The 25,726-nt window shown below is 51.4% G+C and overlaps 1 protein-coding gene across 1 annotated transcript; it reads left to right on the plus strand.

Moving 5' to 3' along the window:
• Positions 1 to 3,025: 3,025 nt before the first annotated feature.
• On the plus strand, positions 3,026 to 21,325 carry MLYCD (malonyl-CoA decarboxylase). The gene is made up of 5 exons (XM_077133154.1): positions 3,026 to 3,559; positions 13,637 to 13,749; positions 14,761 to 14,917; positions 17,798 to 17,947; positions 20,115 to 21,325. Exons 1-5 carry the CDS (start codon positions 3,026 to 3,028, stop codon positions 20,646 to 20,648), a joined length of 1,488 nt encoding a protein of 495 aa, XP_076989269.1. The 3' UTR covers positions 20,649 to 21,325.
• Positions 21,326 to 25,726: the final 4,401 nt, after the last annotated feature.

A 25,726-nucleotide genomic window follows, 5' to 3' on the forward strand; every position in this document is an offset into this window, starting at 1 on the left:
CATATCTTTCTCCATTTCTCTGTTGGGTCGATAGTTTTGGTTTTTGATCTTACTGCTCCACATATCTTTATATATGAGATATGTGATAGAATTTGCAAATATCCTCCAAGGTACTGTTTGTCTTTTGACTATGCTTTTAACAGTGAAGAACTTTTAATAATTTTTATGTCCTTAAATTTATTAATCTTCTCTGGCTTCTGGGTTTGGGTCATACTCTGAAAAGTTTTTCTCACTTTGAGGATATTTTCTTCCAATTCATTCTTGAGCCATCTGGAATTTATTTTATACAGTCTGAAGTCAGGATACAACGTTACTCTTTTCCCTGCAATCCACCCACTTGTTCATCATTTCCTCCATCGATGTGAAAATATTATATATTAAATACTCAAGCACTCCTTAGTCTCTCGTTGGACTTTCTGCCATGTTTCATGGATGTTCATGCACAGTTTTAATCACTGGAGTGTCATAAATTTTAGTATCTGTTAAGGCGGTTCTCCTTTAACATTCCTCTCCCCACAATAAAACAAAAGCCACCACTTTCCTGTGGCTGCCAACATCACTCTGAGTGACCTGGAGAGCACAATACAATTTATCTATGGCCTCTGACAAAGGAAAACTTTCTAGAAACCCAACTCAGGAGAATAGAAAATAAAAAAAAAGCTTTGGAGTCGAAAACAAGGGTCAAACCTGGGATTACCGTCCTCCTCAGAGGGTGACCTTGGGTAAGTCACCTGATCTCACCAAGCCTCGGCTTCACCTGTGAATTGGAGCACACAGTGACATGATGGAGTTCCATGAGGCTGAAATGCAATAAATCTTTTGCCATGTGGGAGGGACTTGATACTTGTTAGATCCCCGTCTCTTCTGTTTCCTTGAACATTTCAGCCGCAAAACAAGCTCAACTACAAATAATAAAGAAATATTCATTTTAGGAGAGGCAGGTCCTGGGGTGGAAAGAATGAAGACTTCGGAGTTGAAAGGACTGGGTTCAAAGGGTCCTTATACACCCCAGTCTTGGCACAATTTGGTAACCACTTGTGCCATTTACTGACTGAGAGCCTTTGGGCAAGATCCTGAATCTCTCTGTGCCTCAGTTTCTACCTTTATTAGGTGAGAATAATCGTTGCTATGAGGATTAAAAGATATAATGCATTGAAGTGCTAAGAGCAGTGGCTGGTATTAGTATTATGAGTGGTTAAGTATTTTAAAGTGTTGTTGCTATGTATATGAATATATAAAGGGCTTATCGAGTGCCCATGCACATCTCCTCTCCTCACAGGAATATCAGAGCCACATCCATGGGACTTCATCAGCCACTGACCATGTGTGGCTAAGGAAGGAAGGGGTCCATCCTCCAGGACCCACTGACCATCCTCAGACAAAGAAGCCCCTGTCCCCGGAGCCCACTTGCCCGAGGAATACCCTTCACCATCTGCTCTTCCATGCTCTGCCACCCTCTGCTGTACCTGGACAGAGCCTCAAAGAGCACTGCTGGCTCCTGGCTGGATTTTCTAACAGATTCTATCAGATCTGCCGTCAAACTCTGCAAGTCCCCTCTGGCATCTCACTGCCCATGACCAAAATCTCACCCCCGCAGGGAAAGACTGTCTGAAATGGGCGTTGTGCATTGTGTTTGGAGGATACAGGCTGAAGATGATTCCAACCACAACCGCCACCCCATGTCACCCCAGTCCTCCCAGTGTCTTAAACTCTTATTTTTTTAAAACCCTGCCCCCCAGTCTAAAAGTCTGCCATCAGACCTGGGCTGAGCACATCATGCTGAAGCAGGTGGTGGGTGAGCCAGTGGACAGCGTGGTTAGATGGACAGTTTGGGGGGTTGTTCGGCAGCCAACAAGGAGAATGGAGGGAAGGGAGGGAGCCTGGAAGGTTACTGCAGTGGCCCCAGGGAGAAGGGACAGTGTGAGGGTGACCCCGCCACTGGGCCAGCGGAAAAGGTGGATCTAAAAGTCCTTTCAAAGTAGAAATCAATAAAACATGGATGTTGGATATTGAGATGAACCATCCATTTAACCATCTATTTAACCATCCTATAACTAACTTACGGTCTTGGCTTAAACCTTACCTCCTCGGAGAGGCCTTCCCTGACTACCCTGTCCACAGTGGGAGCCCACCCCAGCCCATTTAGTTTCGTTATGGCACTTTTCACAATTTGCGATTATTTGATTGCTTGTCTCTTCACTAGACCGTGAACTCCCTAAGGGCAGGGGCAGGCTCCTCTAGCTCACCTCTTTAGCCTCTCCCCCTCTAATAGCGCCCCCCCCCCCCCCCGCCCACCCGTGCCTCGTGCCTCGCACAAAGCAGGCATCCAATAAAAATTCTGCTGAATGAGTGAATGAGGACCAAGGAAGGAGGGGCAGTTTGGGGAACAGGATGCCTAGGAGAGACCCTTTCGGAGGCATCTGGGCAGCCTGGTGAAGTTGTCCAGTGGGCAGTTGGACACATCGGGCGGGGCTCCGAGAGTCATCTGCATAAAGACCCTGACAGTGGTTTGAGAGCGCCCAGGCAGGGGTCACAACACCAGCAACCTTGACAGAATTACCAGGTAAGCAGCTTCCCGAGCTCCTGCCCGGCCACAGTGGATTAGAATCTCCGGAAGTCAGGCCCAGGAACCTGCACGCGTAGTACAGTCCCCAAGTGCCTTTAGTGCACCTTGAGCTCTGAGAAGCTCCGGCTCGACAGTAGGAGAGGCGCCTAGGCGTGCTACCTGGCGAGAAGCTGAGACGGTGACTTAAGGAGGCCAGAGGTCAGGAGGGAGGGAGGCGGCCCGGAAGGCGGGTGCACGCCGCGTTCCAGCACCCCCACCCCTCCCCACGCGCCGTGGACCGGGCCAGGACCTTTGCTCGCACTTGGCCTAGGGCCGAGAGCTAGAGGACGGCCCGCCCCGCCCCCACCCTCCGATTGGCCGCAGATCCGCGGCCCTGGCCAATGGGACCGCCGCACGCCGGAAGCCGGAAGCGCCGCGGCCGGGGAGGCCGCCGCCCCCGCGCAGCTGTCGACCCGAGCCATGCAAGGCCTCAGGCCAGGCCCGGCGGCGCGGCGTCTCCTCCAGCTGCGGCTCCCAGCGCGGCCGTCGGGGCCCCGGCGGGCGAGCGGGTGCGCGGGGCCGGCTGGCGACCTGGAGCGGACCATGGACGAGCTGCTGCGCCGCGCCGTGCCGCAGACGCCGGCCTACGAGCTGCGCGAGAAGACGCCGGCGCCCGCCGAGGGCCAGTGCGCGGACTTCGTAAGCTTCTACGGCGGCCTGGCCGAGACAGCCGAGCGGGCCGACCTGCTGGGCCGCCTGGCGCGCGGCTTCGGCGTGGACCACGGTCAGGTGGCCGAGCAGAGCGCCGGCGTGCTCCAGCTGCGCCAGCAGCCGCGGGAGGCGGCGGTGCTGCTGCAGGCGGAGGACCGGCTGCGCTACGCGCTGGTGCCGCGCTACCGCGGCCTCTTCCACCACATCAGCAAGCTGGACGGCGGCGTGCGCTTCCTGGTGCAGCTGCGGGCCGACCTGCTGGAGGCGCAGGCCCTCCGGCTGGTGGACGGGCCGCACGTCCGGGTAAGGCCCTGCCCGGGCCGCGCTTTCGCCCTGCGCCCGGGTCCGCGGGCCTTTTGGCAGCCCTCTTTGTGTACCTCTCACCTGCCCCTCAAGCCCCAAGCACTCCGCTTTCCTTTGCCTGAAGCCGCGCGCACGTCGCCCTGAGTTCCAGCACCCCAAATCCCGTCCCCATCCTTCCCAGGCTTTCTGAGTCCTCACCTCGTCGGAGCGTACCCCTGCTTCCCTCTAGTCCTCTGGTCGCTTGCGGTCCCGGGTCCTCACGTATAACGGTGCTTGCTAGACACACGGTATACTTGGCTGTGTTTAAGCCCCGTACGCACTTGGCGGGCTCCATGTAGCCTTCCTTTAGCTGAAGCGAGGTGTACTTGAACAAGTACTGAACTGAGCACTAGGCAGCCTTCTGAGAACCTGAATGTGTCAGCAAAAGTTGATGTAGCACCTACCACGTACAAGGCATATGTCCTGAGAAGTTTCATGAGCTGCACGAGGATGGCTAGAACTCAGGCCCTCTCGTCTGGGAGTGTTGATGCATCTGGCCTTCCCCCTGCTGCATAAATTTGATCAGACTGTCTTAACTTCAAACCCTAAAACCTGATGACTTATCCAGGTAATCAGGGGGAGCTCATATTGGGTGCAAATACATACTTTTAAATTTGAGTAAGTAATTATGACTTGGTGGATTACCTATAGCTGAATAGGGTCCTTTTATAATCTTTTAGTGTTACATAATTCATTTAAGAATTGTAACATAGGCAAAATAGTTCCACAGTCATTGCCTCAGTCATAAGTGGGTCATATGTGTATCTGCTTTTACTGTCCGGGAAATAAGATGTTTAGGTTGTGTGACTTGTCCAAGCACTCAGAGCAAATAGCTGTTTTTCTCCTATCGGCCCCTCAAACCTCACATTGTTTGCACTACACTTCATCACTCCAGCATGCTATTAGAGTTATGGTGATTACCAGAAACTTTGTAATCTTTCTTGGCTACTTAGCCTTATGTGAAATAAAATGGGTATAGTTAAGGATGGGATTAATTTTTAATTATGAAAGTGGGATGTGACTTCTTGAAACAGTTGATAAATTTACAGTTTTAGCTACCTTCAGCCCTAAGAGTCCCAGACTGACACCCAGCCTACATTTGCTAATTTCACCATCACCAAATCAATCATGGATTCTTTTACTCTTGAACTGACTGAGTTCCTGGCTCCAGCCTAGAGTGAAAGGCTGAGCCATCGTGTTCCACACACTGCTGACATCCCCTGTGCATTCCCATCTGATTCCTCTCAAGGAGGGTTGAGTTTAGTCTGCAATCTAAGCATACCTTCTTCCCTTGAAGCAGGGACCAGTCCTCCAAAGTGGTTTTTCTGAAACTTAATTCTTACTGCCTGGAAGGCTTAAGAATTAAGTAAAATATCACCTCTCCCCAGAATGAAATCATCCATCCATTTGGCCAATGCATAGTCATTGAGTGTACATCCTGTGCCAGGTGTGCTCCAAGGTCACTTAGTCAAGAAGCTTCCACTCTAGCATAGAAAGAGTTAACACTTAATAACTGCCTCTGTGTGGCAGGTGCCCTGGGTGGTAAGTGCTTTTCATGCACTTGCTCATTTAATCAGCCTTTAGGGAGCTGTTACAGGTACAGTGCCCCAGGCACAAAGTAGTGAGAGCCAGAACTCACGCTCAGCCTTGACAGCTCCAAACTTGTATGCTTCATCATTGCATATTGGCTCTTAGAGTTGATCGTTTAAGTCTCCAATGGATTGTTTTCTTGGAATTTGCCTTTCTTTTTGAACTGGAGAGCAAGACAAAGCTTGTCTAGTCAAGTCACCCAGCTAACGACTGGCCTTGTTTTATTGTGTCTACCCGAACCAGGAGGTAATATGCTCTCATTGTGATTGTGTTCACTCCTTCTAAGACTATATAAGCTTCTAGCTTAGGAGCTATTTCAGTGCCCCTTGCTTCTCAGATCCATTCTTTACTTCCTTGTTGGAACACCATCAAGCCTCTACTGCCAGGAGGGTAACACGATATCTTTCCTTTGGTCTTTTTGTTGTACCTCAAACCATTGCTCCCCTCCACAGACCCTCCTTTCCTGCCAAGATGATTCTTGGATTCGAAGTTCCCAAACCCACATGGCTGTGATTTCTGCTTGGGGGTCCTATGAGAATCCCAACCCCATTTTAAAAGCTACCTCCAGCCCCAGCTCCTTGACTAAACTTTAACCAACCCTTCCAGCTCAGTGTGGTGTTGCCCAATTCTGAGTTTCAAAACGTGTTGCCTGTACCCCTCACGTTAGTCACATGATTTACTAGTTGAAATATATTCTCTCCCCAAGTAGATGGTCAGCTCCTCGAGCAGTAGGAAACTTGTCTTAAATGTCGCGCACAGCAAAACAATGAATGGATTATCAAGATAGACTCTTGGCCCGGCCATGGGAAAAACTCGCTACACTGATATTTTGCCAAATGTTGTCTTAAGGTCAGACTGCTCTACTGTTAGAGAGTTCTGAGCCTAGGAAGAAGCTGAGAAGGGCCTGAAGGTTTCTGTACAGCTGAGAGTCATAACATCAGACACTAGGCCAGCCCTCGGCAGAGTCAGTCTGCTCTGGTCCCCAGTAATTCCTAACGTCCCATCCAGTTCTAAATCCTCCGGGTCTGTGATCATTCCTGAATGCATCCCGTTCATCCCCACATGAGCAAGCTGTTATCACAGCATCAAGAAGGACAGTCATGGCAAATGAAAGCTGTGACATTGGGCTTGACCTTGCTGGGAGAGAAAAGATTGGCACAGGGCCAGGTCCCGAGTGTGCATAAATGCCCTTGCTCTTGAAGCCAGGGGAACCCATGCATGTAAGTGTGTTGTGAAAAGCCCTGCAGACTAGTTCAGAGCTGTGTGGAGTAAAGATAATACATGTAGAACGAGTGATGAGAGCCAAGGCTTGGTCTCTGCACATAGTGTAAACACATTTGACGCAGAAGACTCTTCTGGTTGCTTTTTACACCTTTTCTAACTCTCCGTGGAAACACTGTCCTCATAATCAGTACATATAACTTGTTAGGAGCTAACTTTTCACTCCCTTCTCTTTTGCTTTACTTAGTTACCAAAAAAAATAAAAAATAAAAATCTTTCTTTGGACCTTTATCATTGAAATCACTGAGACTAGAGCTTTTAAAATCTATCCTTAGAAATTGCCAACTGAGATCTCACATTGTCACCTATCCCCATATGTACAGACCTTTTTTACTCCATTTCTTTGAGTTCATTCTGGATTTTTACGTCCAAATTAAAGAGGAGATGTGGTTGATGTGTCGTTATTAGGAATTCGGCATTAGAAAGCACCAGATGCTTGACTCCCAAGGCTACGGAGCAGGCATGGGGACCCCAACGGGCCACGACAGCTGCTGACATGTCCCGCATAGCTTACCCAGTGCTCGGCTTCAGTGGTGACCGCCCCAGGCCCCAGCACTCACCACGTGCATGCACACAGCCACCCAGCACGCGGGTGCACGGCAGACCAACACACGTGTACACTCCTTGATTGGTCCCTGAACGTGCTTGATACATCTGAGGGAGAAAGCACTGCTTCCCGGGGGCTCTGCTGTGCACCCGGTCCCGGGCATTTACCCTGGACATGCTCCCTGTCGCGGGTCTCTGTTTCCTGCGTCCTTCGGGGTGCCAAAGGCCCCTGCAGAGCATGTGGCAAATGTGAGGCCGCACAATGATGCTGATTGGGTATTTGCCAGGACAGTGGGTAGACTGGAGGAATTGCGGGGTAGGGACGGGCTGGTTTCCAGTCCTGTCTTTGCCGTCCATTAATGAGTGCTGTGATTTTAGGTGGTTTAAACTAAACCGTTCAACTCTCCTGGGCCAGTTGGCTCCCCAGTGAGATGAGTCTGTGAGCTCAGGGTCAGCCTGCTTCTGTTCTGAGAAGTGCCCTAAGGATGTATTGGAGGTTTGCTGAAAGTCTGGTTTACAAATGAGGAAGTGGTTTGCCGAGGCCTTGGCTCTCTGACCAAGAGTTAGTATTGACAGTTTGGGAAGAATCTGGAAGACTGACGTTTCCATCACAAGTGTAGCTCAGCATGTGACCAGGCTGGGGTGGTTCTCCTTCCTTGGACATTTTAAATATGATGAAGTTTCGCTTCTCTCCCTGGGGGTTTCCTTAATCTCTTCAGTAGGAAGTTCAGAGTCAGTGTCAAGTCTCCTTACTGGGAAGGTACAAGTATTGTTTTGAAGAAAGTTTTACAACCTGGCAAACGTCAAATATCTGTGCTCTGTTTTTTTTGAGATAACAAATCTGTGGCACAGAGGAAATGAACACTGGTGAAAAGGTCTTTATAAGCCTCCACTCCTGGGGTGTATTCATTCCATGTATGTGTGTTGGAACCTTTGAATTACAGTAAATTATTGACCTTAATTGATTTATTCCCAGAAGGGAGTTTTTAGTGTTTAATTAAGGAACTTTTAGAGAAGGTCATTGTCAATATCCTTGACTTCTGTGACCACAAAACCCCCCATTTTAACCTGTAGAAAGTAGAATAATAGCTGAATGGTTTAGTTTGGGAAGTGATTATGAAATCTGTTAAGCAGCTTAGCCCCACCAGAAATCTCATAGCACCCTTTGTTTGCAAGATAAAACATGCTTTTAAAAAAATAAATTCTTCTTTTCCTCTGTAAAAGGTTCCTTTGTTTATAAGATTAAATGTTCTTTTAAAAAAATGCTTCTTTTCCTCTATAGAAGGTCTGCCTGAGCTCAGAGGCTTGTTAATATGCCTGGATGTGTGACCTTTTTATAGAAATAAGTTTGATTTTGCATGTTCTTTCATGAAGTGGGGACACTCAGAGACCCTGACTTCCAAGCCCACTGCTTGTTCTCGGTGCTTCTGTCTTCCCGTCTCTAAAGTGCAGTCACTGGTGGCAGAAGAGGAATGTGGCAGATGAGAGCTAATGTTAGCCCAATGTGACTCCCTCCGAAGGGCCAAAGTCCTCAGCAGAGGGGCAGAATGCCCTGTGGGTGGTGGCTGTGTGGTTGGAGCTCTGCTGGGCCCAGACCTGCCTCCAGGGTGTCGTGTGTGGTTTATTGGCTTTTTGTTTTGCTCCAAAGACATTTCTGAAGGACCGTTTGAGCTGAGGAGTTAAGTTTCTTAGAGGTAAAATCCCCAGTGAACCAGAGTTGAATCCCCAGTATAAGAGAAGGCCTGTGCCCTCTGGGCAGTTCGTGGACGTAGCTCAGGTGTTTAAGGTGCAGCTAAGACCAGTGACCCACAGGGCATCAGCCTCTTCTCTGACACCTTGCTAAGAAATGCTCTCCTGCTTGGCCCCCGAAGGGTGACGAGTGACCCTTGACGCAGGTATTCACCGGAAGTGAGAGGCATCCACCCAGGAGGACACTGAAGAGTTGCCTCTCTGGACTCCTCTCACAGCTACTAGGTGGCCTAGTTCTTCGGGTGCTTGTACTCCTGGGATCTGCTCTCGGGGCTCAGTCTATCTACGTGTCACTTGAACCTGTAATCATATTTTTAGTCAACATGGCCCAACCCATGAAAGCAACTTAGGCGTGTTCTTGGTGGAGCGGCCTTGGCAGTGGGTTTGGATCCTGGCTGTCGCCGTACGTGGAGAGGGCGTTTTCTTTGCAGGCTCCCGCACAGCCACGACAGACAACCTTGGATGTGGCCCGGGACCAGGGTGACCCACGGGAAGGGCTCTGGTGTCTGACCTGGGTGACATCCCCAAGTGGCAGTTGGCCCGTCGTGGTCTGTTAGGTCCCAGGGTAGCAGCCCGGAAACCTGCCTAGAGAAGAACCGGTCTTCAGGGTGTAGTAGGGACCCCAGGAGACAACGTCCGAAAGTGTAGGCTAGTGTTGACGTTGGAAGAGCTGCTTGTTAGGGGCCAATCCAAGAATCTCATCCACAGCAGATTGCTGTCTAAAGGAAGACAGAAGACTGTTTTGTCAGCCGCTCCCGACCAACGCCCCGTCACATTCCTTCCCCCGTTTGTGAAAACATCCTGATGGAACACAAGCTAAAGGTTTCTGGGTGTGTCTTGCCACTCGTGCCCTCACAGGACCACGTTTTCCAGTTCTGGGGTCAGAGGGACTAGATGTAGTAGGGCATGGACAAACAAGTGAAGGAAGAGGAGAGAAAGGTGGCAGAGTTTGCCTACAAGTCTTCAGGAAGTCCTCTTTAGTTAAAAGAGCCAACTGGCCACAGATATGGACCTAGAGGAGGAGGACTCACCCTATGAGGAGGAGGAGGGCTCACCCTATGAGGAGGAGGAGGACTCACCCTATGAGGAGGAGGAGGGCTCACCCTATGAGGAGGAGGAGGGCTCACCCTATGAGGAGGAGGAGGGCTCACCCTATGAGGAGGAGGAGGACTCACCCTATGAGGAGGAGGAGGGCTCACCCTATGAGGAGGAGGAGGGCTCACCCTATGAGGAGGAGGAGGGCTCACCCTATGAGGAGGAGGAGGGCTCACCCTATGAGGAGGAGGAGGGCTCACCCTATGAGGAGGAAAAGGAAGGCTTGGACCACCCTGAGCTCAGCCTCTGGAAAGACCCCAACATCAGGCAGTATGTGCTCTGTTTTAAAGTGACGGACAGAGGGCTGGAGGGCCTAAGGGAGGGGTTTACTCTGAGTAGAATGGAAGGGGACAGTTTCCAGGAATCATGTTCCATCGTTTGGATGGGCGTGGAAACACGGTCAGATCTGCTTGGTTGGGGGTGACCAGGGATAGAATGGGCTGCACTGCACGGAAGTAGAACGTGGCCCTAGCTCCAGGATGAGACCAGGTGAGTAGGCCGTCAATGGCCCTCAGAAGTTCACCCTCTGAACCTTGCTAGACCCAATTTCAGGTAGGGCATCCCAAAAGCAAGGGACAGAGGTGGAGCCGTGAATGCAATGCTCAGCCCAGGGTAGATGGATGCTCAAGGGAAACTGGCATTTAGATAGAGCAAGGGCGTCTTGCTGGGCGATTTGAGCATACAAGTGGCAGTGAAGTGAGCAGTCTGCAAGCTTGCAGGGAGGCACTCAGCCCGCGGTGGACACAGTACTCATGCCCAGCTATGGTGGGCATCTTTTCATGCCACCACTTTTGGTGGGCTTGTCCTGCTTGTAAGTTACTATAGCGCTTCTTATTGCTTCTAGTAAATTCTGTGCTTGGCTAGGCAAGGGGAACTTATTTGAAGACAGGAGTGTATGCCCCAGTCACCTGGGCGTGGCCTCTTAACCTGCGTGAAATTGTACCTGCAGTCCTTCAGCCTCTGCAATATTCCTCTTTCCAAAGGTTTTTAATCCCTTCCCTCCTGGGGCTTCTGGGCCCTGGGAAGAAACTTTTCTTCATATACCAGTGAGGGTAGAGTCCTGACTTAGCATAGACTTCGAGGACGCTGGGGGGAGACGTGAAGCTTTTCTCTGCAGGTCAGAGACCTCCTCCCTGGCAGAGAAGTCAGAGGAGCTTCGTGTGACTCCCCTGCTCAGAGAACTAATGCCTGCTCTCCTGTCCCCGAGATAGTGCAGTTGTTGAGTTCATGAGTGTAAAGCAGAAGTGGTTTCCCTCCGTCCTGTGGTTTCTGACCCGCTGCCCTTGCTGCTGCCCAGGCTCCTTTCCAGCCCGAGCAGCTGGCTGCAGGCACAAGACTTCGCCCTGGAGACTTCCAGCCTTTAACCTACATTCCAGCTTCCACGTGCCACGTCACATTTAATAGCCCAAAATAGAAGGCAGATGCTTCCGTAAGTACCACTGCAGCCAGCTCTTTCCAATGTAGCTGAAATGCCAGCACCTCATAGGTGGTGCTTAATGAGTCCATTCCTCACCATTTAATGCAGAAATTCGAACCTAGAGTCCATGGAGATGATCCCCAGATGAGTTTAAGAGGGTCCAGGAGCCCCAGGAAGTTGTATGCAAGATATTGTTTTTGTGTTTGCATCCATGGCTTCCAGGACCTGATCCCTGGAGGAGTTTACCCTTTGTGAGCAGACACAATAAATACAGTTTTTAAAAGTCATTCTACATTACCTAGTGGATATTTCTTATCCTCCCTTCCTGCTGCTTCCTGATCACCATTCTTCCAGTTTTTCTTTCTTTTTTTTTCCATTCAATAGCAATCTATTAACCATCTTCCATGTGGAAAGCACCTTCACCCTATGCTTTGGAAGTTATAGAAATAAATCAGAGTGGCCTCTGCCCTTTTGGACTTTAGAACCTAGTAAAGGAGATTAGATACAGATAATTATTATAGATCTAAAGTTAAAAGGAATTGTAAAGGTCATCTGGTCCAACCACCCGTTTGATGCTTACATCCTTTAAACAGCTCTAGTGAGTTCTTGTCTCTCCTGTGCTTTATCCCTTCCAGCGGTGAAGCTTACCACTTACTCTCCTAGGAGTCTGTCCTTGAATCAATCTAACTTTTAAAAAGTTCTCCTTTGCATTAATCAAGTTGAAGCTTGATGTTCTGTGGCTTCCACCAGCTGGTCCTATGTTTACCCCCCACCCCCCATCCCACCCATGGAATCACACAGCTCATCCGTGGCCTCTTCCATGCCCTTGGACTTAACTGTTTAAAGATGGATCACTTGTCTTTCCAACATCTTTGAGCCACTAGCCCCACACCTGCAACTTTCCTCAGATGAGTCCTTTTAGCTTTACCAGGGAGTGAAATGTGAAGTGGCCCTGTAACATTTTTACAGCTTTTGTAAGACTTTGCATTCTTTGTGATCCTTGTGCAAAAATTCTTAAGATCAGTTCTATACCAGATTTACAGAGATGTGTGCTATTTGATAGGAAAATCACTATATCTGCTAGTATATGGTTCATCTATGAATAACAGACCCCAAATAATAGTAGTTTGAATAATAGAGAAGTTTTTCTCTCATATAAAAGTCCGTAGGGTAGCAGGTGTGAATCTGCGCCACATCTGTCTTGTGGCTCTGAGTGACCTTCATCCCCAAGCTCATCTCGTGGCCCAAAATGGCTGCTCTGGCTCTAGCCATCACGCCGCTTTCCAACCTGCATTCAGGAGGGAGGGACAAAGAAGATGGGCAAAAGGCCTATTCCAGCTGTCCTTTATAGAAAGTTCTAGAAGCTTCTGTGGGACACTATACTTACATCTCATTGGCCGGAACTAACATAATTGCCCCTAGTACAGTGCAGGCTCCATCTGGATAGCTGTGCGCCTAGGTAAAAAATGAGGCTTTGATTAATTCTGAAGAAATGGAAAGCAGCTATTGGAGAACAAGCAGCCTGTCTGCTCCCTTGGACGTCCTCTCTCCTTGCTCTGGCTGTCAGGAAACTCACTGCTTAGGTGCACCTGTGGTCCTAAACTGAGACATTTCTGTTCCTGCTCCCCCTCCTTTCTTCATGCACCTCTTAATCTTTTATTCTTGCTGTGAAGGCTTCAGTTTCACCGGCTGGTAAAACAGACTCAAGTCATTTTTGGAAGTAGATAAGATAAGCAAAATGAAATTAGAATAAAATTAGTCCATGAAATCTAAAATGCGATGATTGTTAGGCACTATTATTTTATGCCCACTACGATGGAATAAAAAGGCTGCTCGTTAAACTGTGGCCCACCATCATTTGAAAGAGTTGTCCTGACTTTTGTATTTGTGCATCTTAAGATTGGTGAAATGTGGTGCCTGGAACCAAGTACTTATTTCTCTTAGGGAGCTAAGAATTGTTTGGCAAATTAAAGGATGTTCCTGAGAGGATGTGGACTGTCCAGGTTAGCGTTTCTTTGGAATGCACCTTTCACTGTCATATTCACTTTTGGGGGATTTTGTTCTCTATAGTAAATGAATTGACATATATTTGATTTGGGCAACTTAGGTCACACTGGGTATTCCCGTCCAGGTATCTTGCAAACTGAAATAGTTCCGTCTAAGTTAGAGAGCTGAATTAGAGCCTCGCCTGGCTTGGGATCAGGCCTCAGTGGCACTCCTTCAGCGCCAGCTGCTGGGAGACCTGTCCTGCGGGCCGCTGTCCTTCACACGGCACTTGGCCCTGTCATCCCGTGGGCAGCCCTGTGGCCGGGGCTGGCGTGGTCCCGTGTAGCGTGATCTGCTGTATCGTGTCCCCCCAGGAGATGAACGGAGTGCTGAAGTGCATGCTCTCGGAATGGTTTTCTTCAGGCTTCCTGAACCTGGAGCGGGTCACCTGGCACTCTCCCTGCGAGGTGCTGCAGAAAATCAGCGAGTAAGTAATAGCTTTTCACTTTCTCATATTTTAGCTGAAAGCCGGTTTCCCTTCACATGTACATTTTATTTCAAAGCGAACAAAACCCAACATAGTTCCCCCGAGTGTGGCCATCGTGGCGGGTCATGCTGAGGTCGTGGCAGAGAGAAGGGAGCACTTGGCCCCGACCAGGCCATGGGTTATCCCCACCTGTGTCTCACAGCTGGCCTCGTAGCTGGAGCCAGCAGGCCCACCCCTGCGCCCCTGGGAAAGGGCCCCCCAGCAGTTGTACACATTCCCTGGGCCAGGTATTGGTGTTAGTAATCAAAGCAGCATTGATTTCATCCAATTGATACGACTCCCTTGGATAAAATCTCTGGAATAACTACATCATGCGTGATTACACACACTCCCAGACTCCATGAAACCCAGGCCAGCACGTCACAGCAGTCCACACAGCCAGACGTCTGCTTCCACTCAGAATCTTCACATTCACCTGTCTCACGAAATTTTAAGGCTTGAAAGATGCTGCAGTATTGGAGACACTGCACACGCAAAGGGACGGCGTGCCACTGCTGTTTTACCTGCCGACACGGAGTAGGGCTGGACAGGGTTACCAGACACAAGGGGGCAGGGAGGGCTGTGTTTGCAGCAGTGACATGGATCCCAAACTGCAGGGATCCAAAAGAAATAAAAAGAATGTTTGGTGGCTGCACATTTGATTAGGTTTCTGAGTTCAATTTTGCTGCATAAATGACTCCCAAGAGCCCCACAAACTTGACTTAACACTTGGTATTTAAGAATTAGAGCCCAATTTTGCATGTAATGTGGTCATTAATTGTAGTATTGTAGTTCCTCTTGGTGCTGTTTCACATTAAAATGATTTTCTTTGGATTTTCCTGAAGTGACAATTAAAGCTGTTTTTAAAGGCTTTATTACACTTGAATAGATAATATGAATAGGAATCGGCAGTCGTTATTTAACTAGTGAATGATACTTTTTTCAGGGATCTTTTCCTGCTTTTCTTGTCAGGTCTGAGGCTGTGCATCCTGTAAAGAACTGGATGGATATGAAGCGAAGGGTTGGGCCATACAGAAGATGTTATTTTTTTTCTCACTGTTCGACCCCTGGGGAGCCCCTGGTCGTTTTGCACGTGGCCTTGACCAGTGACATCTCCAGCAACATCCAGGTACCTCCACCCTCAAGTTGACATCAGATAGCCGCCCCCCAGCTCCATAGTCGTCTTTACTTCTTTTAGTCCTGCCCCCCCCTCCCCAAAGAAACTGCTTTGGATTCTTATGGATTTTTGCATTGGTTAAATAAAATCTCCAAATCTGTAGCTATACTCTGTAGGAATGTAGTATATGAAAAGTAATGGAATGTGAAAAGCATTCATCTGGGTGCACTGATTTTGCTGGAGGAAGGCTGAAGTCTGTTATAGAACATTTTTGTGAAGCAGGGGAGGGCAGAGAGAAGGGTGCATGGTTCACCTCTGCAGCATTTGTGAAATGTCTATCAGGGCTTTTAAAAGAGCCATGATTGAAAAATGCACAGCTTTTTGCGTGCACGATGATGGGCCCAGAACTCTGCCAGCTCAGTGGCAGTTACAGAGCCCCCACTAGTAGTCCCTGAGTGGCCCCTGCCTCCTGCAAACCTGTCCTCTCCTGAAGGAGCTCGGGCACAGAGCGGGAGCCTGGGCCACATTGCAGGTCTGAAAACCAAGAGCAGATCTTTATGAAGGGAAAGCAGGGAGGGCAGGGGCTGCTGGGCAGGTGAGGGCAGACCACTAAGGACCCTGGGCAGAGTTTCCTCCTCATCAAGAGCGTCTAGAAATTGAGGAGGGCAGATGGGCAGATGCCCTTGACCCCCCAGAGACGTTTCCTCATGATGTTTGTGTCTAAAGAAATCACTCTCACTCGGTCTTGGAGGGGCTAAAACTTAATGCATTCTCTTTCAGGGCAGTTGGGTGATAACGTATTAAAATATAGAATATGCATTATTTTTTTACCTAAAAAGTCCACTCTCAGGAATTTATCCTGGGGAGTGCAGACAGCTACTTATTATTTGCAACCTTGTTTAAGGTTTTAAAAGGCTGGACATGATAACAGCAGGCTAACTGTCCATCGGTAGAGGCTGGGTTAAATGAATGGTGGCGTCTACATATGGCACAGCCACACGTACATTGGCTTTCTCTGTGTGTACTTAAATGTTGATATAGGTGTATACTTCTGACTTTAAAAGCCAGCCTTAACATACAAGTGAGTTAAAAACTGCAATTACAGAATGGCATGTAGAGTACAATCTTATTTATAAGATTAATAATACCTATTGAGGACACAGAGCACATTCCATGCAGAATTGCTCACAGTGCCCTGTGAGTTTGATATTATTTTAGAAATGAGGAAACTGGGGCCTAGGGAACTCTAGTGATTTGCCCAAGATCATAGAACAAGTAAATAAGTATTCAAACCCAGCCCGTTTCCTAAGGGAAAGGGCCTCCCATGCGTGTAGAATTAAGCGTGTCCACTTGCGAGTGTGTGGGTGGGTGTGTGCACATGCTCATGCATAACTGCGTGTAGAAATATGTTTGAAAGTCATATATACTGATGGCCACCAAAACAGGTGTGGAATGATGTTCTTCTTTTAAATGGAGAAGAGCAGAAATTGGTGTTAGGTCTCGGAGTAATTTATGATTTCTTCTTTTTGCATTTATTTTTCCTCTTTTTTATGTTATGCACATCTCCTTTGTATAATCAAAGAAAAATTCATTTTTATTTGAAAACTTTAAAAAGAGATTGCTGGAAAACTTTCGACAAGGAGCCACCTGGCAACCCACAGCCTTCTTGGAAGCAAAGGAAATAATTCAACAAGATGGAAACCACAAATGAGCGGTCCTTGGAAGCAGAGTTCTTCTGCTGACAGTGCAGCAGAGGGCACCTGGGCTTAGGCCTCTCAAAAGCCCACCGTTCTATCCCCCCATCCACCCCATTTCCCTTGTGGCAGCAGGTCTTGGCCTTTTGGGGTCACAGGACCATCCCCACGCCCCGAGGATCTGATTTCCCAGGGGGAAATTCGCCAACCCACCCATTTACATAATTTCAGAAAGTTCGTGGGCTCCAAGAGCCCATCCCTGGCTTCTGATTAGCACCCCTACTACAAATCCCCAATGGAAGTCAAAAAAGTTTAAATGTGTTCCTCAAAAGTAAGCTTGTGGGGTGGGTGATGGTGGCACAGCGGCAGAGTTCTCCCCTGCCATTCCGGAGACCCCAGTTCGATTCTTGGTGCCTGCCCATGAAAAAAAAAAGTAAGCTGAAGTTTCCTGCATCAAAGCAAACTAAAAGGCAGCCACCTGCTATTCCACCATTATCAGGTGACCTTCAGAGTACCAGGGTTCAAAACCCCTGCAATCAAAGATCAGAGCCAGTAAAATCAGACTTTGGGTATGTGGCTTTCCAGAACAAGTCATTTCTTAGATTGCTTTGCACCAGTGTCTGTGTGAATGCGCGTTTCTGTTTAGGAAGAGCAAGGCTCTTGTCACAAAATCAAAAAGCTACATAGAAAAGCCATTAAAAGGTAAATTTCCTAAAAGAAACATTATATAGAACTGTACATGTCTTACTGAGAAACCTGGAAAACTGCAGTTCAGAGAAAAGGAGCAAAAATAACTAAAGGATAGAAAAAAGCAGGTCTTTTAAGAAAAGTGAAAGGAAATAGAGTTACTCAACTTTGATGGTTTAGTGTGTTCCCTCTGGATGCTGTGCAGGAGTGTGTAGGCAATTGTCAGTTTCGACAAAGGCCTGAGAAGAAAAAAAAAGAGAGAACAAATTGTTATTCAACACAGTCTGCAGGAGAATTTCAAAATAGCAGAAATGATTTAACTGAGCAACCAGACAAGAGAAGTTGTGAAATCTCCGCCTCCAGAGAGCTTTCAGACCAGAGCAGACACCACCGCAGTAGAGAGGGCTGACCTCTCTTCCCGGTCCTGGGCCACCAGAGCTTTCCTAAGGGGTGCGCTGCGGGCGGGAGGTCCCCAAGGCCCGTCCTCATAACCAATATCAATGTCTTCCAGGCCATAGTGAAGGAATGCCCTCCCTCTGACACAGAGGATAAGAACAGAATTGCTGCTGCAATTTTTTATTCCATCAGCTTGACCCAGCAAGGTCTGCAGGGTGTGGAGCTGGGAACCTTCCTCATAAAGCGAGTCGTCAAGGAGCTGCAGGTAAGCGCACGAAGGAGAACACACTAGTGCTGTGGCCTGGTCTCCAGCGTGCCTTGACGTCCTCCATTCCCACTGCGGCCTCTCTGGGGTCTAGATCAGTCCTTCCGGTCTTCTAGGGACGAGGGAAAACGAGAAGAGCTGGAAGGGAGAACGCCAGGCGCCTCTCTGCCGTTCCTCGAGGCCGGGAGATTACCAGGGAGATGTGGAATCATGCTGAGAAAAAGGTCCCCAGCATCCAGCCCATGAGCCACAAGCTGGGGGTGCCCTCGGCCTGGGGCAGCCCTCCTCCTCCCCCGCGGCCTGGGGCAGTCCTCCTCCTCCCCCTCGGCCTGGGGCAGTCCTCCTCCTCCCCCGCGGCCTGGGGCAGCCCTCCTCCTCCCCCTCGGCCTGGGGCAGTCCTCCTCCTCCCCCTTGGGCCCAGTATCTGCCTGACTGCTGGGTACTTGCCCCAGGTACCGCCTCTAACCCATGGCCACACCTAGCCAGGCTGGCCCCAGGCCACCCTCACCCCCATGCCCAAGACCTTCTGACCCCTGGGCTTTCTCGTTGCCTGAGGGATGCCAAGTTTAGACCAGGCAACCTGAAGCTAAAAACGTTGGCTTTTTTATATAACTTTCTTCTCTTTGTTGCCCTGTAAAAAGCACTTGAACCAGCCTACAATGAAAATATTCAGCTTCACCCTGGGCCTAGGCTTTAAAAAAGTATCTCATAGGGGGTTTGGACAGAGTACGATGAGTGGGATCTATTAGGTAAAATAATCAACTTGCTCTTAATCGACTGAGCTTGCTGTGCTCTGCTGTGGATCACTTCAGCATAAGTGGCTGAGGCCACAGCACTTCCTTAGGGAACAACTGGAGTGGTGATAAAATACGCATGCACTTTGCGTGCAGAACCAGTTCAGACCTGAGGCCTCAGGATCTGGTTGGGCAGCAGCTTCACTGGTGTCACTCTCGGTGCCACTTTTCCCCAGGGTTGATGACAAGCCACATCTGACAAATATATGAGCTTCTTCTGGTGTCTGCTGAAGGTGCTAATGCCCGAGGCAGGGACAGGGAAAAGAGGCTGAGAAAGGCAATAAATAAAAAGGACCGAGGCCATGAAGACCCCGGGTAACTCATCACAGACCCTGTTTCTCAGTGGTCCCCAGCCCCCTCGCCACATGCACTGACACCGTGGCCCAGCGCAGCCTGGCCACAAAGCGCTGCCCGCCACACGCTCGCGTTCATGGCCATTTATAAAAGCAAAAGACGGCACCGCCATAAGTGCCTGACGAAAAGAATGTGGTTGAAAAAAATATGCTAGAGTCATCTCTTTTAATATTATTCTGCCATCAAAGTTATGTTTTTGAATTTTTAATGAAAATGAGATGTTCACAATATAAATCCAGAAGGCAGGATATCAGATAAATGTCCAACCCATATAGAAATTGCATCAAGGAAGACTGGAAGGAATTGTACTTTATCAAACTATTGAGAGTGGTTATCTCAGAGTAGTGGAGCATGGCAGTTTTTTTTTCCCGTCACAAGCTTTTAAAAAAAATTTCCATAGTAGGTATGTATTACTTTTATAAGTGAAAATATTGGATTTTTTTAAAAGATAGTTAAGATTTCTTATAATTTGAATAATGATCAAACCTTATATGATGGGGAGAAATGCCCTCTGCCAACTCCTGCTCTCCCGTCCTCTATACCCCCTGTGGCAATCAGCCATTCATTCCACAGGTGGTCTTGAGTCCTTGGGTGCCACAAAGAGGTCCGGGACCATGGTTGGGTGTGGGGGAGAGGCTGGGCTGGTAAGAGACAAGACCTGTAGCCAGAAAACTACAGCCCAAGTCCCCCTTCTCAGGGGCTCAGCTGCTGGACTTGGCCAGGCCCAACTCACCAGCCCCTGTTTTGTCCCCGTGACTAACATTGGACAGAGACACCATCCTCCAGGTCAGAGCAGGGCCGGGCACACGTCGGGTTCCCAGTGAATGTCCTTGGCATGGAGGAAAGTTATCTGTATCAGACATCACTTTGTAAACTCTCAAGCCGCGTACAGAGGTCACCATCTGTGTGTTGTGGACTGGGAGGTCGTCCCCTGTCAGTGAATAGCTGTTGAACTTCTCTCATGTGTGCCTGTGTCACTCCCTCTGCCTCCCTCTCCCCACCCCTACTGTGCTTTACAGAAGGAGTTTCCCCACCTTGGGGCATTTTCCAGCTTGTCCCCCATACCTGGGTTCACCAAATGGCTGCTGGGGTCACTGAACACGCAGGCCAAGGAGCCCGGGCGCAGCGAGCTCTTCACGGATTACGAGAGCAGAGAGATCGCCGAGCTCACCGGTGGCCCCGTCGGCGAGACCCTCAAGGCCTTCCTGAGCAGCAACGAGTGGGTGAAGTCGGAGAAACTGGTCAGGGTGCTGCAGGCCCCCTTGATGCGACTCTGCGCCTGGTACTTGTACGGGGAGAAGCACCGGGGCTACGCCCTGAACCCCGTTGCCAACTTCCACCTGCAGAACGGGGCCGTCATGTGGCGCATCAACTGGATGGCCGACACCAGCCCGCGGGGCCTGACGGGCTCCTGCGGCCTCATGGTCAACTTCCGGTACTACCTGGAGGAGACGGCGGCCAACAGCACCGCCTATCTCGGCTCCAAGAGCATCAGAGCGTCCGAGCAGGTCCTCAGCTTGGTGTCCCAGTTTCAGAAGAACAGCAAACTCTAGAGATGCGCCTTCCCTGAAGCAGATCTCCAGACTTGGAGAAGGATAAGTTTCTGGATGGGCCCGAGAGGGTTACATGTCAAAAGGAGCTTTTTCAGTAAAGCAGGAATTGAACCCTGTTCCCCGTGGTGGGGCAGTGTTGCACAAGGAGACGGGCGGTGCCCGGCGAAGGGCTGCGGGAACCACGCGTGCGTGGAGAAGCTGGCCAGGCGGGGGCGCAGGGCTCCCTCCACGGCCTGGGGTTTCGGGGGTGCTGTGGTAGCCCCTGCCCGTGGTACAGCCACCAGCCCCTGCCACTGTGGCTCCAGGCTGGGCCAGTCAGCCTCTCCAGGACCAGACGAGCAGCCCAGGCGAGAACAGAGTTCTCCTTTGAGCTTGTAGAAGATAATTCCGCGGTGCCTTGCTTTAGCCATTTCTCTCCACTCATTACAAAGGCAATAAAGGACTGTGCTGCCTTGTTTCAGGTAAATCTTGGCGATCATAAGTGTATGAAAAGGTTCGTCGCTTTGCACAAGTTGAGTAAGTTCCATCAGTCATTGACCGGAAACAGCCACAGTGTGCTGTTGGCAGCATTAGTTGAATTATAGACTTTAAAGTTATAGTGATTCAGGATCATAATGTACTGATAGTAGAGGACAGATTTGTTCTGAGAACATTAAATGTCTGGCTATTTAATAGAATGTGGTGGTTGGCTGAGACTCAGGACATTGTGGGGCTGGAAGTACTCTGGGTTGTCACCTGGGCCATTGGTCCCCACAGTCTGATGGGACGTCCGGGCGCCCTGCAGAACGGGTGCAGCTTGGGCGCAGTGATTGAAGCAAAGGTGGTGGTGGGAAGGAGGAGGGTGAGCCTCTGAGTGTGTGTGTCTGTCTGTCTGTGCCTGTCCGTGTCCTGTTCATGGGGAGGTGGGCCTGCCTTCCACCACACCAGTCCCATGAGCTGCCTGTGCTCCGGGCTGGCACCAGACGTCTTGCTTGTGCTGAATCCTGTGGCAGGATCTGCTGCTTCTGCCATTGCTTTGGGCTAATCCTGAAAGGCCGCTGTGGGCTGGGTCTCGGCGGGTGCGGGAGGGGTCTGGGGGCATGCCTGCCCATCGAGCACACCTGCTCCTGGCCTCGCTCTCAGCACCCTCGGCCCTGGGTCTGAATATCCAGCTCCCAAGAAGTCCACAGAGGTCTGTTTTGTCCCTCCACCCCCTAAATTCCCCAAGGAGACCAAAAGCTCTGGGCTGGCTCAGACCAGGGTTTGAAGCCCCACTCCCTCACCTCCTGGCGGAGCCATCCCACCTGCTCTCTCCACGTCCTGGTGAGGTCAGCACCCTGCCCAGAGGGCAGTTGGGAAGTAGGGCAAGTAGTGCCCGTGGAGGCCCTGGCCCCCAGGGTGACACGCAGGGGTGTGTGTCAGCGTCACAGAGAACAAGGCACTGGGACAGATGTTTCCCTAGTGCTCGAGCACACTTCCCGCAGCGGGCTGAGGCCTCCCTCTCGTGCTGCAAGCCAGCTCGGCAAGCCACGTTTCTCTTTGGGCCAGATTTGACCGCCCTCTGATTTAACACTAAGGCAGCATTCCTAATTGTTGCAGGTCCCTTGAAATTCTGACAGACAACTGTGATGCACCACTGCTTTGTAATTTGAGGGAGCTTCCAGACCTCCCCACAGCCACACTTCCCCCCCAAATGAAGTACCCTGCTTTGAGGAATTTGGGGTAAAAATAGACCTTGTCTGACATGCCATGGGGGGCCAGCCCCTAAGAACCTTTTGCAGCGTATTGATAACAGCTCTCATCAAGCTGGGCTGCTGCTGCGGACTGTTGGACAGGCCAGAAGGCAGCGTGCACTCTGTTCTGTCCCCAAGAGCCCTCTCCGGACATGGGGAGGTGGGAGAATACCCGGGATTCCCCAGGCCTTGGGGGTAAAGCACGGCCCTGTGGCCTCTGCTCTGGGCTGCCCGTTCTTTCCAGGGTCCCCCACCCCCCCTGCTGTGCTGTAGCCCTCTTTCCCCTGGGGGACCCCCACCTCTTCACACCTCCAGCTGCCACCTGCACACCTACGGCAGAGGGGCCGTGTGTCCCTGTTTGCCTGGGACGGTCCCAGCTTGTGGTCCTCAGAGCTTCCCCACACTCTAGGTGTCCCAGCATGGTCCCCGCCGATGCCGCCCACAGACCCCTCCAGGCTCGTACGTCCACCCTGACATCTCCTGGGCTCACTCCCCACAGTAGCTTGGGGTCAGCACAGCCCACAGCCCACAGAGGGAGCTGTTCTTCCCTCCAAACCCAGTCCTCCTCCAGTTGCCCTTCCTAGTGGGTCCACCTCCCCCATCTGCTGGGTCCCCAGAAGCCACAGTGCCCGCTGCCCTCTGCCCCTAGCTGACCACTTTCCATTCCCACTGCCCTCTCCATAGCTCAGGCCACACTCTCCCACCTGTTCTTCAGCAAACAACCTCCCCTCCAACCCGTCCAGATCAGATTCATATTCCCTCCCTCGCTCACTTGCTCACTCTTCCTCCCTCTCATGCACGTGCCACCTTTAACCCACAGACTGAGAAGAGACTTCCCCACGTGACCTACCAAGCTGCCTTCCTTCAGCTTCTGGGACCCACTAGGCTCCCTCCTTCTGCCTGCATGTGCTGTTCCCTCCGCCTGAAATGCTGTTCCCTCCCCTCTTCCTGAATAACACCTCTTCACCCTCCAAACTTCATCAGCTGACCCCCCTCCAGGAGCTTTCACTGGCCTCCCGTGATTTGCTCTCCTGGCTCTGGGTGCCTCTTTTTCTAGGAGCTTCTCGGTGAGACATTTTACCTTCTAGGCTCTCCCTAGACTGGATGCTCCCTGAGAGCAGAGCTCAGGCTTGGTTTTCTCAACCCTTGTGGCACAGCGCTCAGCACACTCCTGGCACAGGTAGTTGCAGGGTCACCCAGGCACCAGGGTCTCCTCCAGTCCAGGCATAGCCAGGGGCCTCTGGTCTTTGGACCATGCCCTAGATGCCCCTCATTCAAGGCTTGGAGCCCCAAAAGGCTGCCTCTTCCTGGCCCTTGGCCCTGCCTGTTCCCCGTGGAGCCCTGCCCCTCCAGGGGTGCCGTTTGGGAGCAGAGCCAGCCCCCCCACTGAGCCACACAGGATGGCTTTTCCCCCAGTTCCGGTTCCTTCCTAGGAATCGACCACAACCGCCACCTGGTTAGTGTGGTTCCGTGTCAGGTGCTCCCAGCCTTGAGGTGCGTGAGGAAGGACCACAGCAGCCTGCACGGGACGGGACAGACGGACACACCAGGACAAGAGCTGGCAGGACTAGGTGTGGACCCCACACCTCCTAAGAGCCCCTTTAAAAGCAGAAAGGGAGTGGAAACGCACACCCGAGTCCCTCCCTGTAGTCCAGCGCCTGGCCTGAGCGCCTCACCTGCCTAATCTGCTGGCCCTTCCCTGGGGTGGCCACAATGGAGGGCAGGGTCCCAAGCCCCCTGTGAAGGTGACCCCCCGGCCCCCCGATTCAAGTCCTGGGGGTGCTAGTGGCAGTGGCTCCGCCCTCCTTGGCCTGCTGCACATCAGGTTCCCAGTGGACAAGGTGGCGCCTAAGGTGCTGGCTGGAGAGGGGCGCCTGTGGGGGGAGCAGGTTCGCGGTCATGCTGGGCGTTGTCACCCGGTGCCCACCAGGGGGCGGTATCCCCGCGCTTTCCAAGTGCCTCGACCTCCCCCGCTGGCATCAGCGTGTCCTGGCCGAGCCACACGGTCCTGGGCAAATGTCCCCGAGAGCCGCCCCTCGCCGGTCCCCGGGCCAGGCAAGGAGCCCAGTGGCACAGCCCGCAGGGCTGCGGGGCCACCTCCCAAGGCTGGTTGTTTGCCAACTGCCGGGGCCGCTGGCTTGTAGCAGTGGCGGTCCTGAGCGTGCAGCACTTGTGGTCGGAGCGCAGAGACGGGCGGTGTAGACATCACCAAGCCGAGGCATCCGGCTCCAGTGCCGTTGTTCGTCTCCTACCCCCCGGCCCGCGCTCTCGGCTCCCGCCACCAGGAGCTCCTAGTCAGCGTCAGGGCCTGAAAGGACGGGCTGAGCCTAGCAGACGTCCTCGCTGAGGACTCAGAGTCCCCCAGGCTTCTGAATGAAGGAGACTTCAGAAAGAGTAACTCGGCCACTTTGATTAAATGAGGTTATTGTTTTGTGCAAACATCTCACACACGGGGAAGCAGTCTGTGAAGGTGTCTGTCTCCCGACACACCAAACAGCTTTCCCCTCGGGCCTCTCTAAGGCCGGGTCCTTCCGAGGGGCTGGGACAGAGAGCAGGACGGGCAGGAGAGGCTGCGGCGCTGTGGCCGCGTGGGGACCGCCCGGCTTGGCGCTGAGGGGTGGAGGTCGGCTGGGTTGCGGCCAGACGCAGCTCTGCGCCCCTTCCACAGCCCCACGGGCACTTGGTAAATTTTCTTTCAAAAATCTCATTTGCACTCATTTTTCAAACGCACTAAAAGCACCCTCCACCCAAATACAACGTAGCAAAGAAGAGCGCCTTGGCGCCCACAACCCGCTTGCGTCGGAACTCCCCCGCTGCCCCGCGAGGGCGCCCATGCGGGGAGATGTGCTGGGCGCCTCGGTCACTTGCAGCTTTCTGTCCATGCAGAGCAGAGTGTGCCCTCAGGCCCGTGCACCGGGGGAGACGCGGGCGCAGGCAGCTGGCTTGAGTCAGCGCTGGTCCCCCGGCCCTGGCTTCACCCCTTTTCATCATCCTCAAAACAGCCTCGTGGCCAAAAGCTAAGGTTTTCACCCAAGACTCTGGGCCGGTGTAGCTCCACCCTGCAGGGAAGCAGCTGGTGGCGAAAGTGCTTCCAAGAGGCGTGCAAGGAATTAAACATAGTGGCAGTCCCCGGACACACTTAGACTCAGGCCAGGCTGTAGGGGTGCTGCCAGGGGCCCACACTGTAGAGGGCGCTGCATCTTGCCAACACATGCCCCAAGTTAATCCATTAACAGACAGGCGGGCATCTCTGCCACCTGGAACCCACCCTCAGTGCCAGCCCAGCACCCACCACCGCACAGCCTTATCCCCATGCCGCCGGAGCCCATGCTTCCCTCCCCCCCCGCCTGACACCCCTGAAGGCAG

Source organism: Tamandua tetradactyla, chromosome 16, assembly GCF_023851605.1.
Source record: "Tamandua tetradactyla isolate mTamTet1 chromosome 16, mTamTet1.pri, whole genome shotgun sequence".
In the NCBI taxonomy this organism is placed as follows: domain Eukaryota; kingdom Metazoa; phylum Chordata; class Mammalia; order Pilosa; family Myrmecophagidae; genus Tamandua; species Tamandua tetradactyla.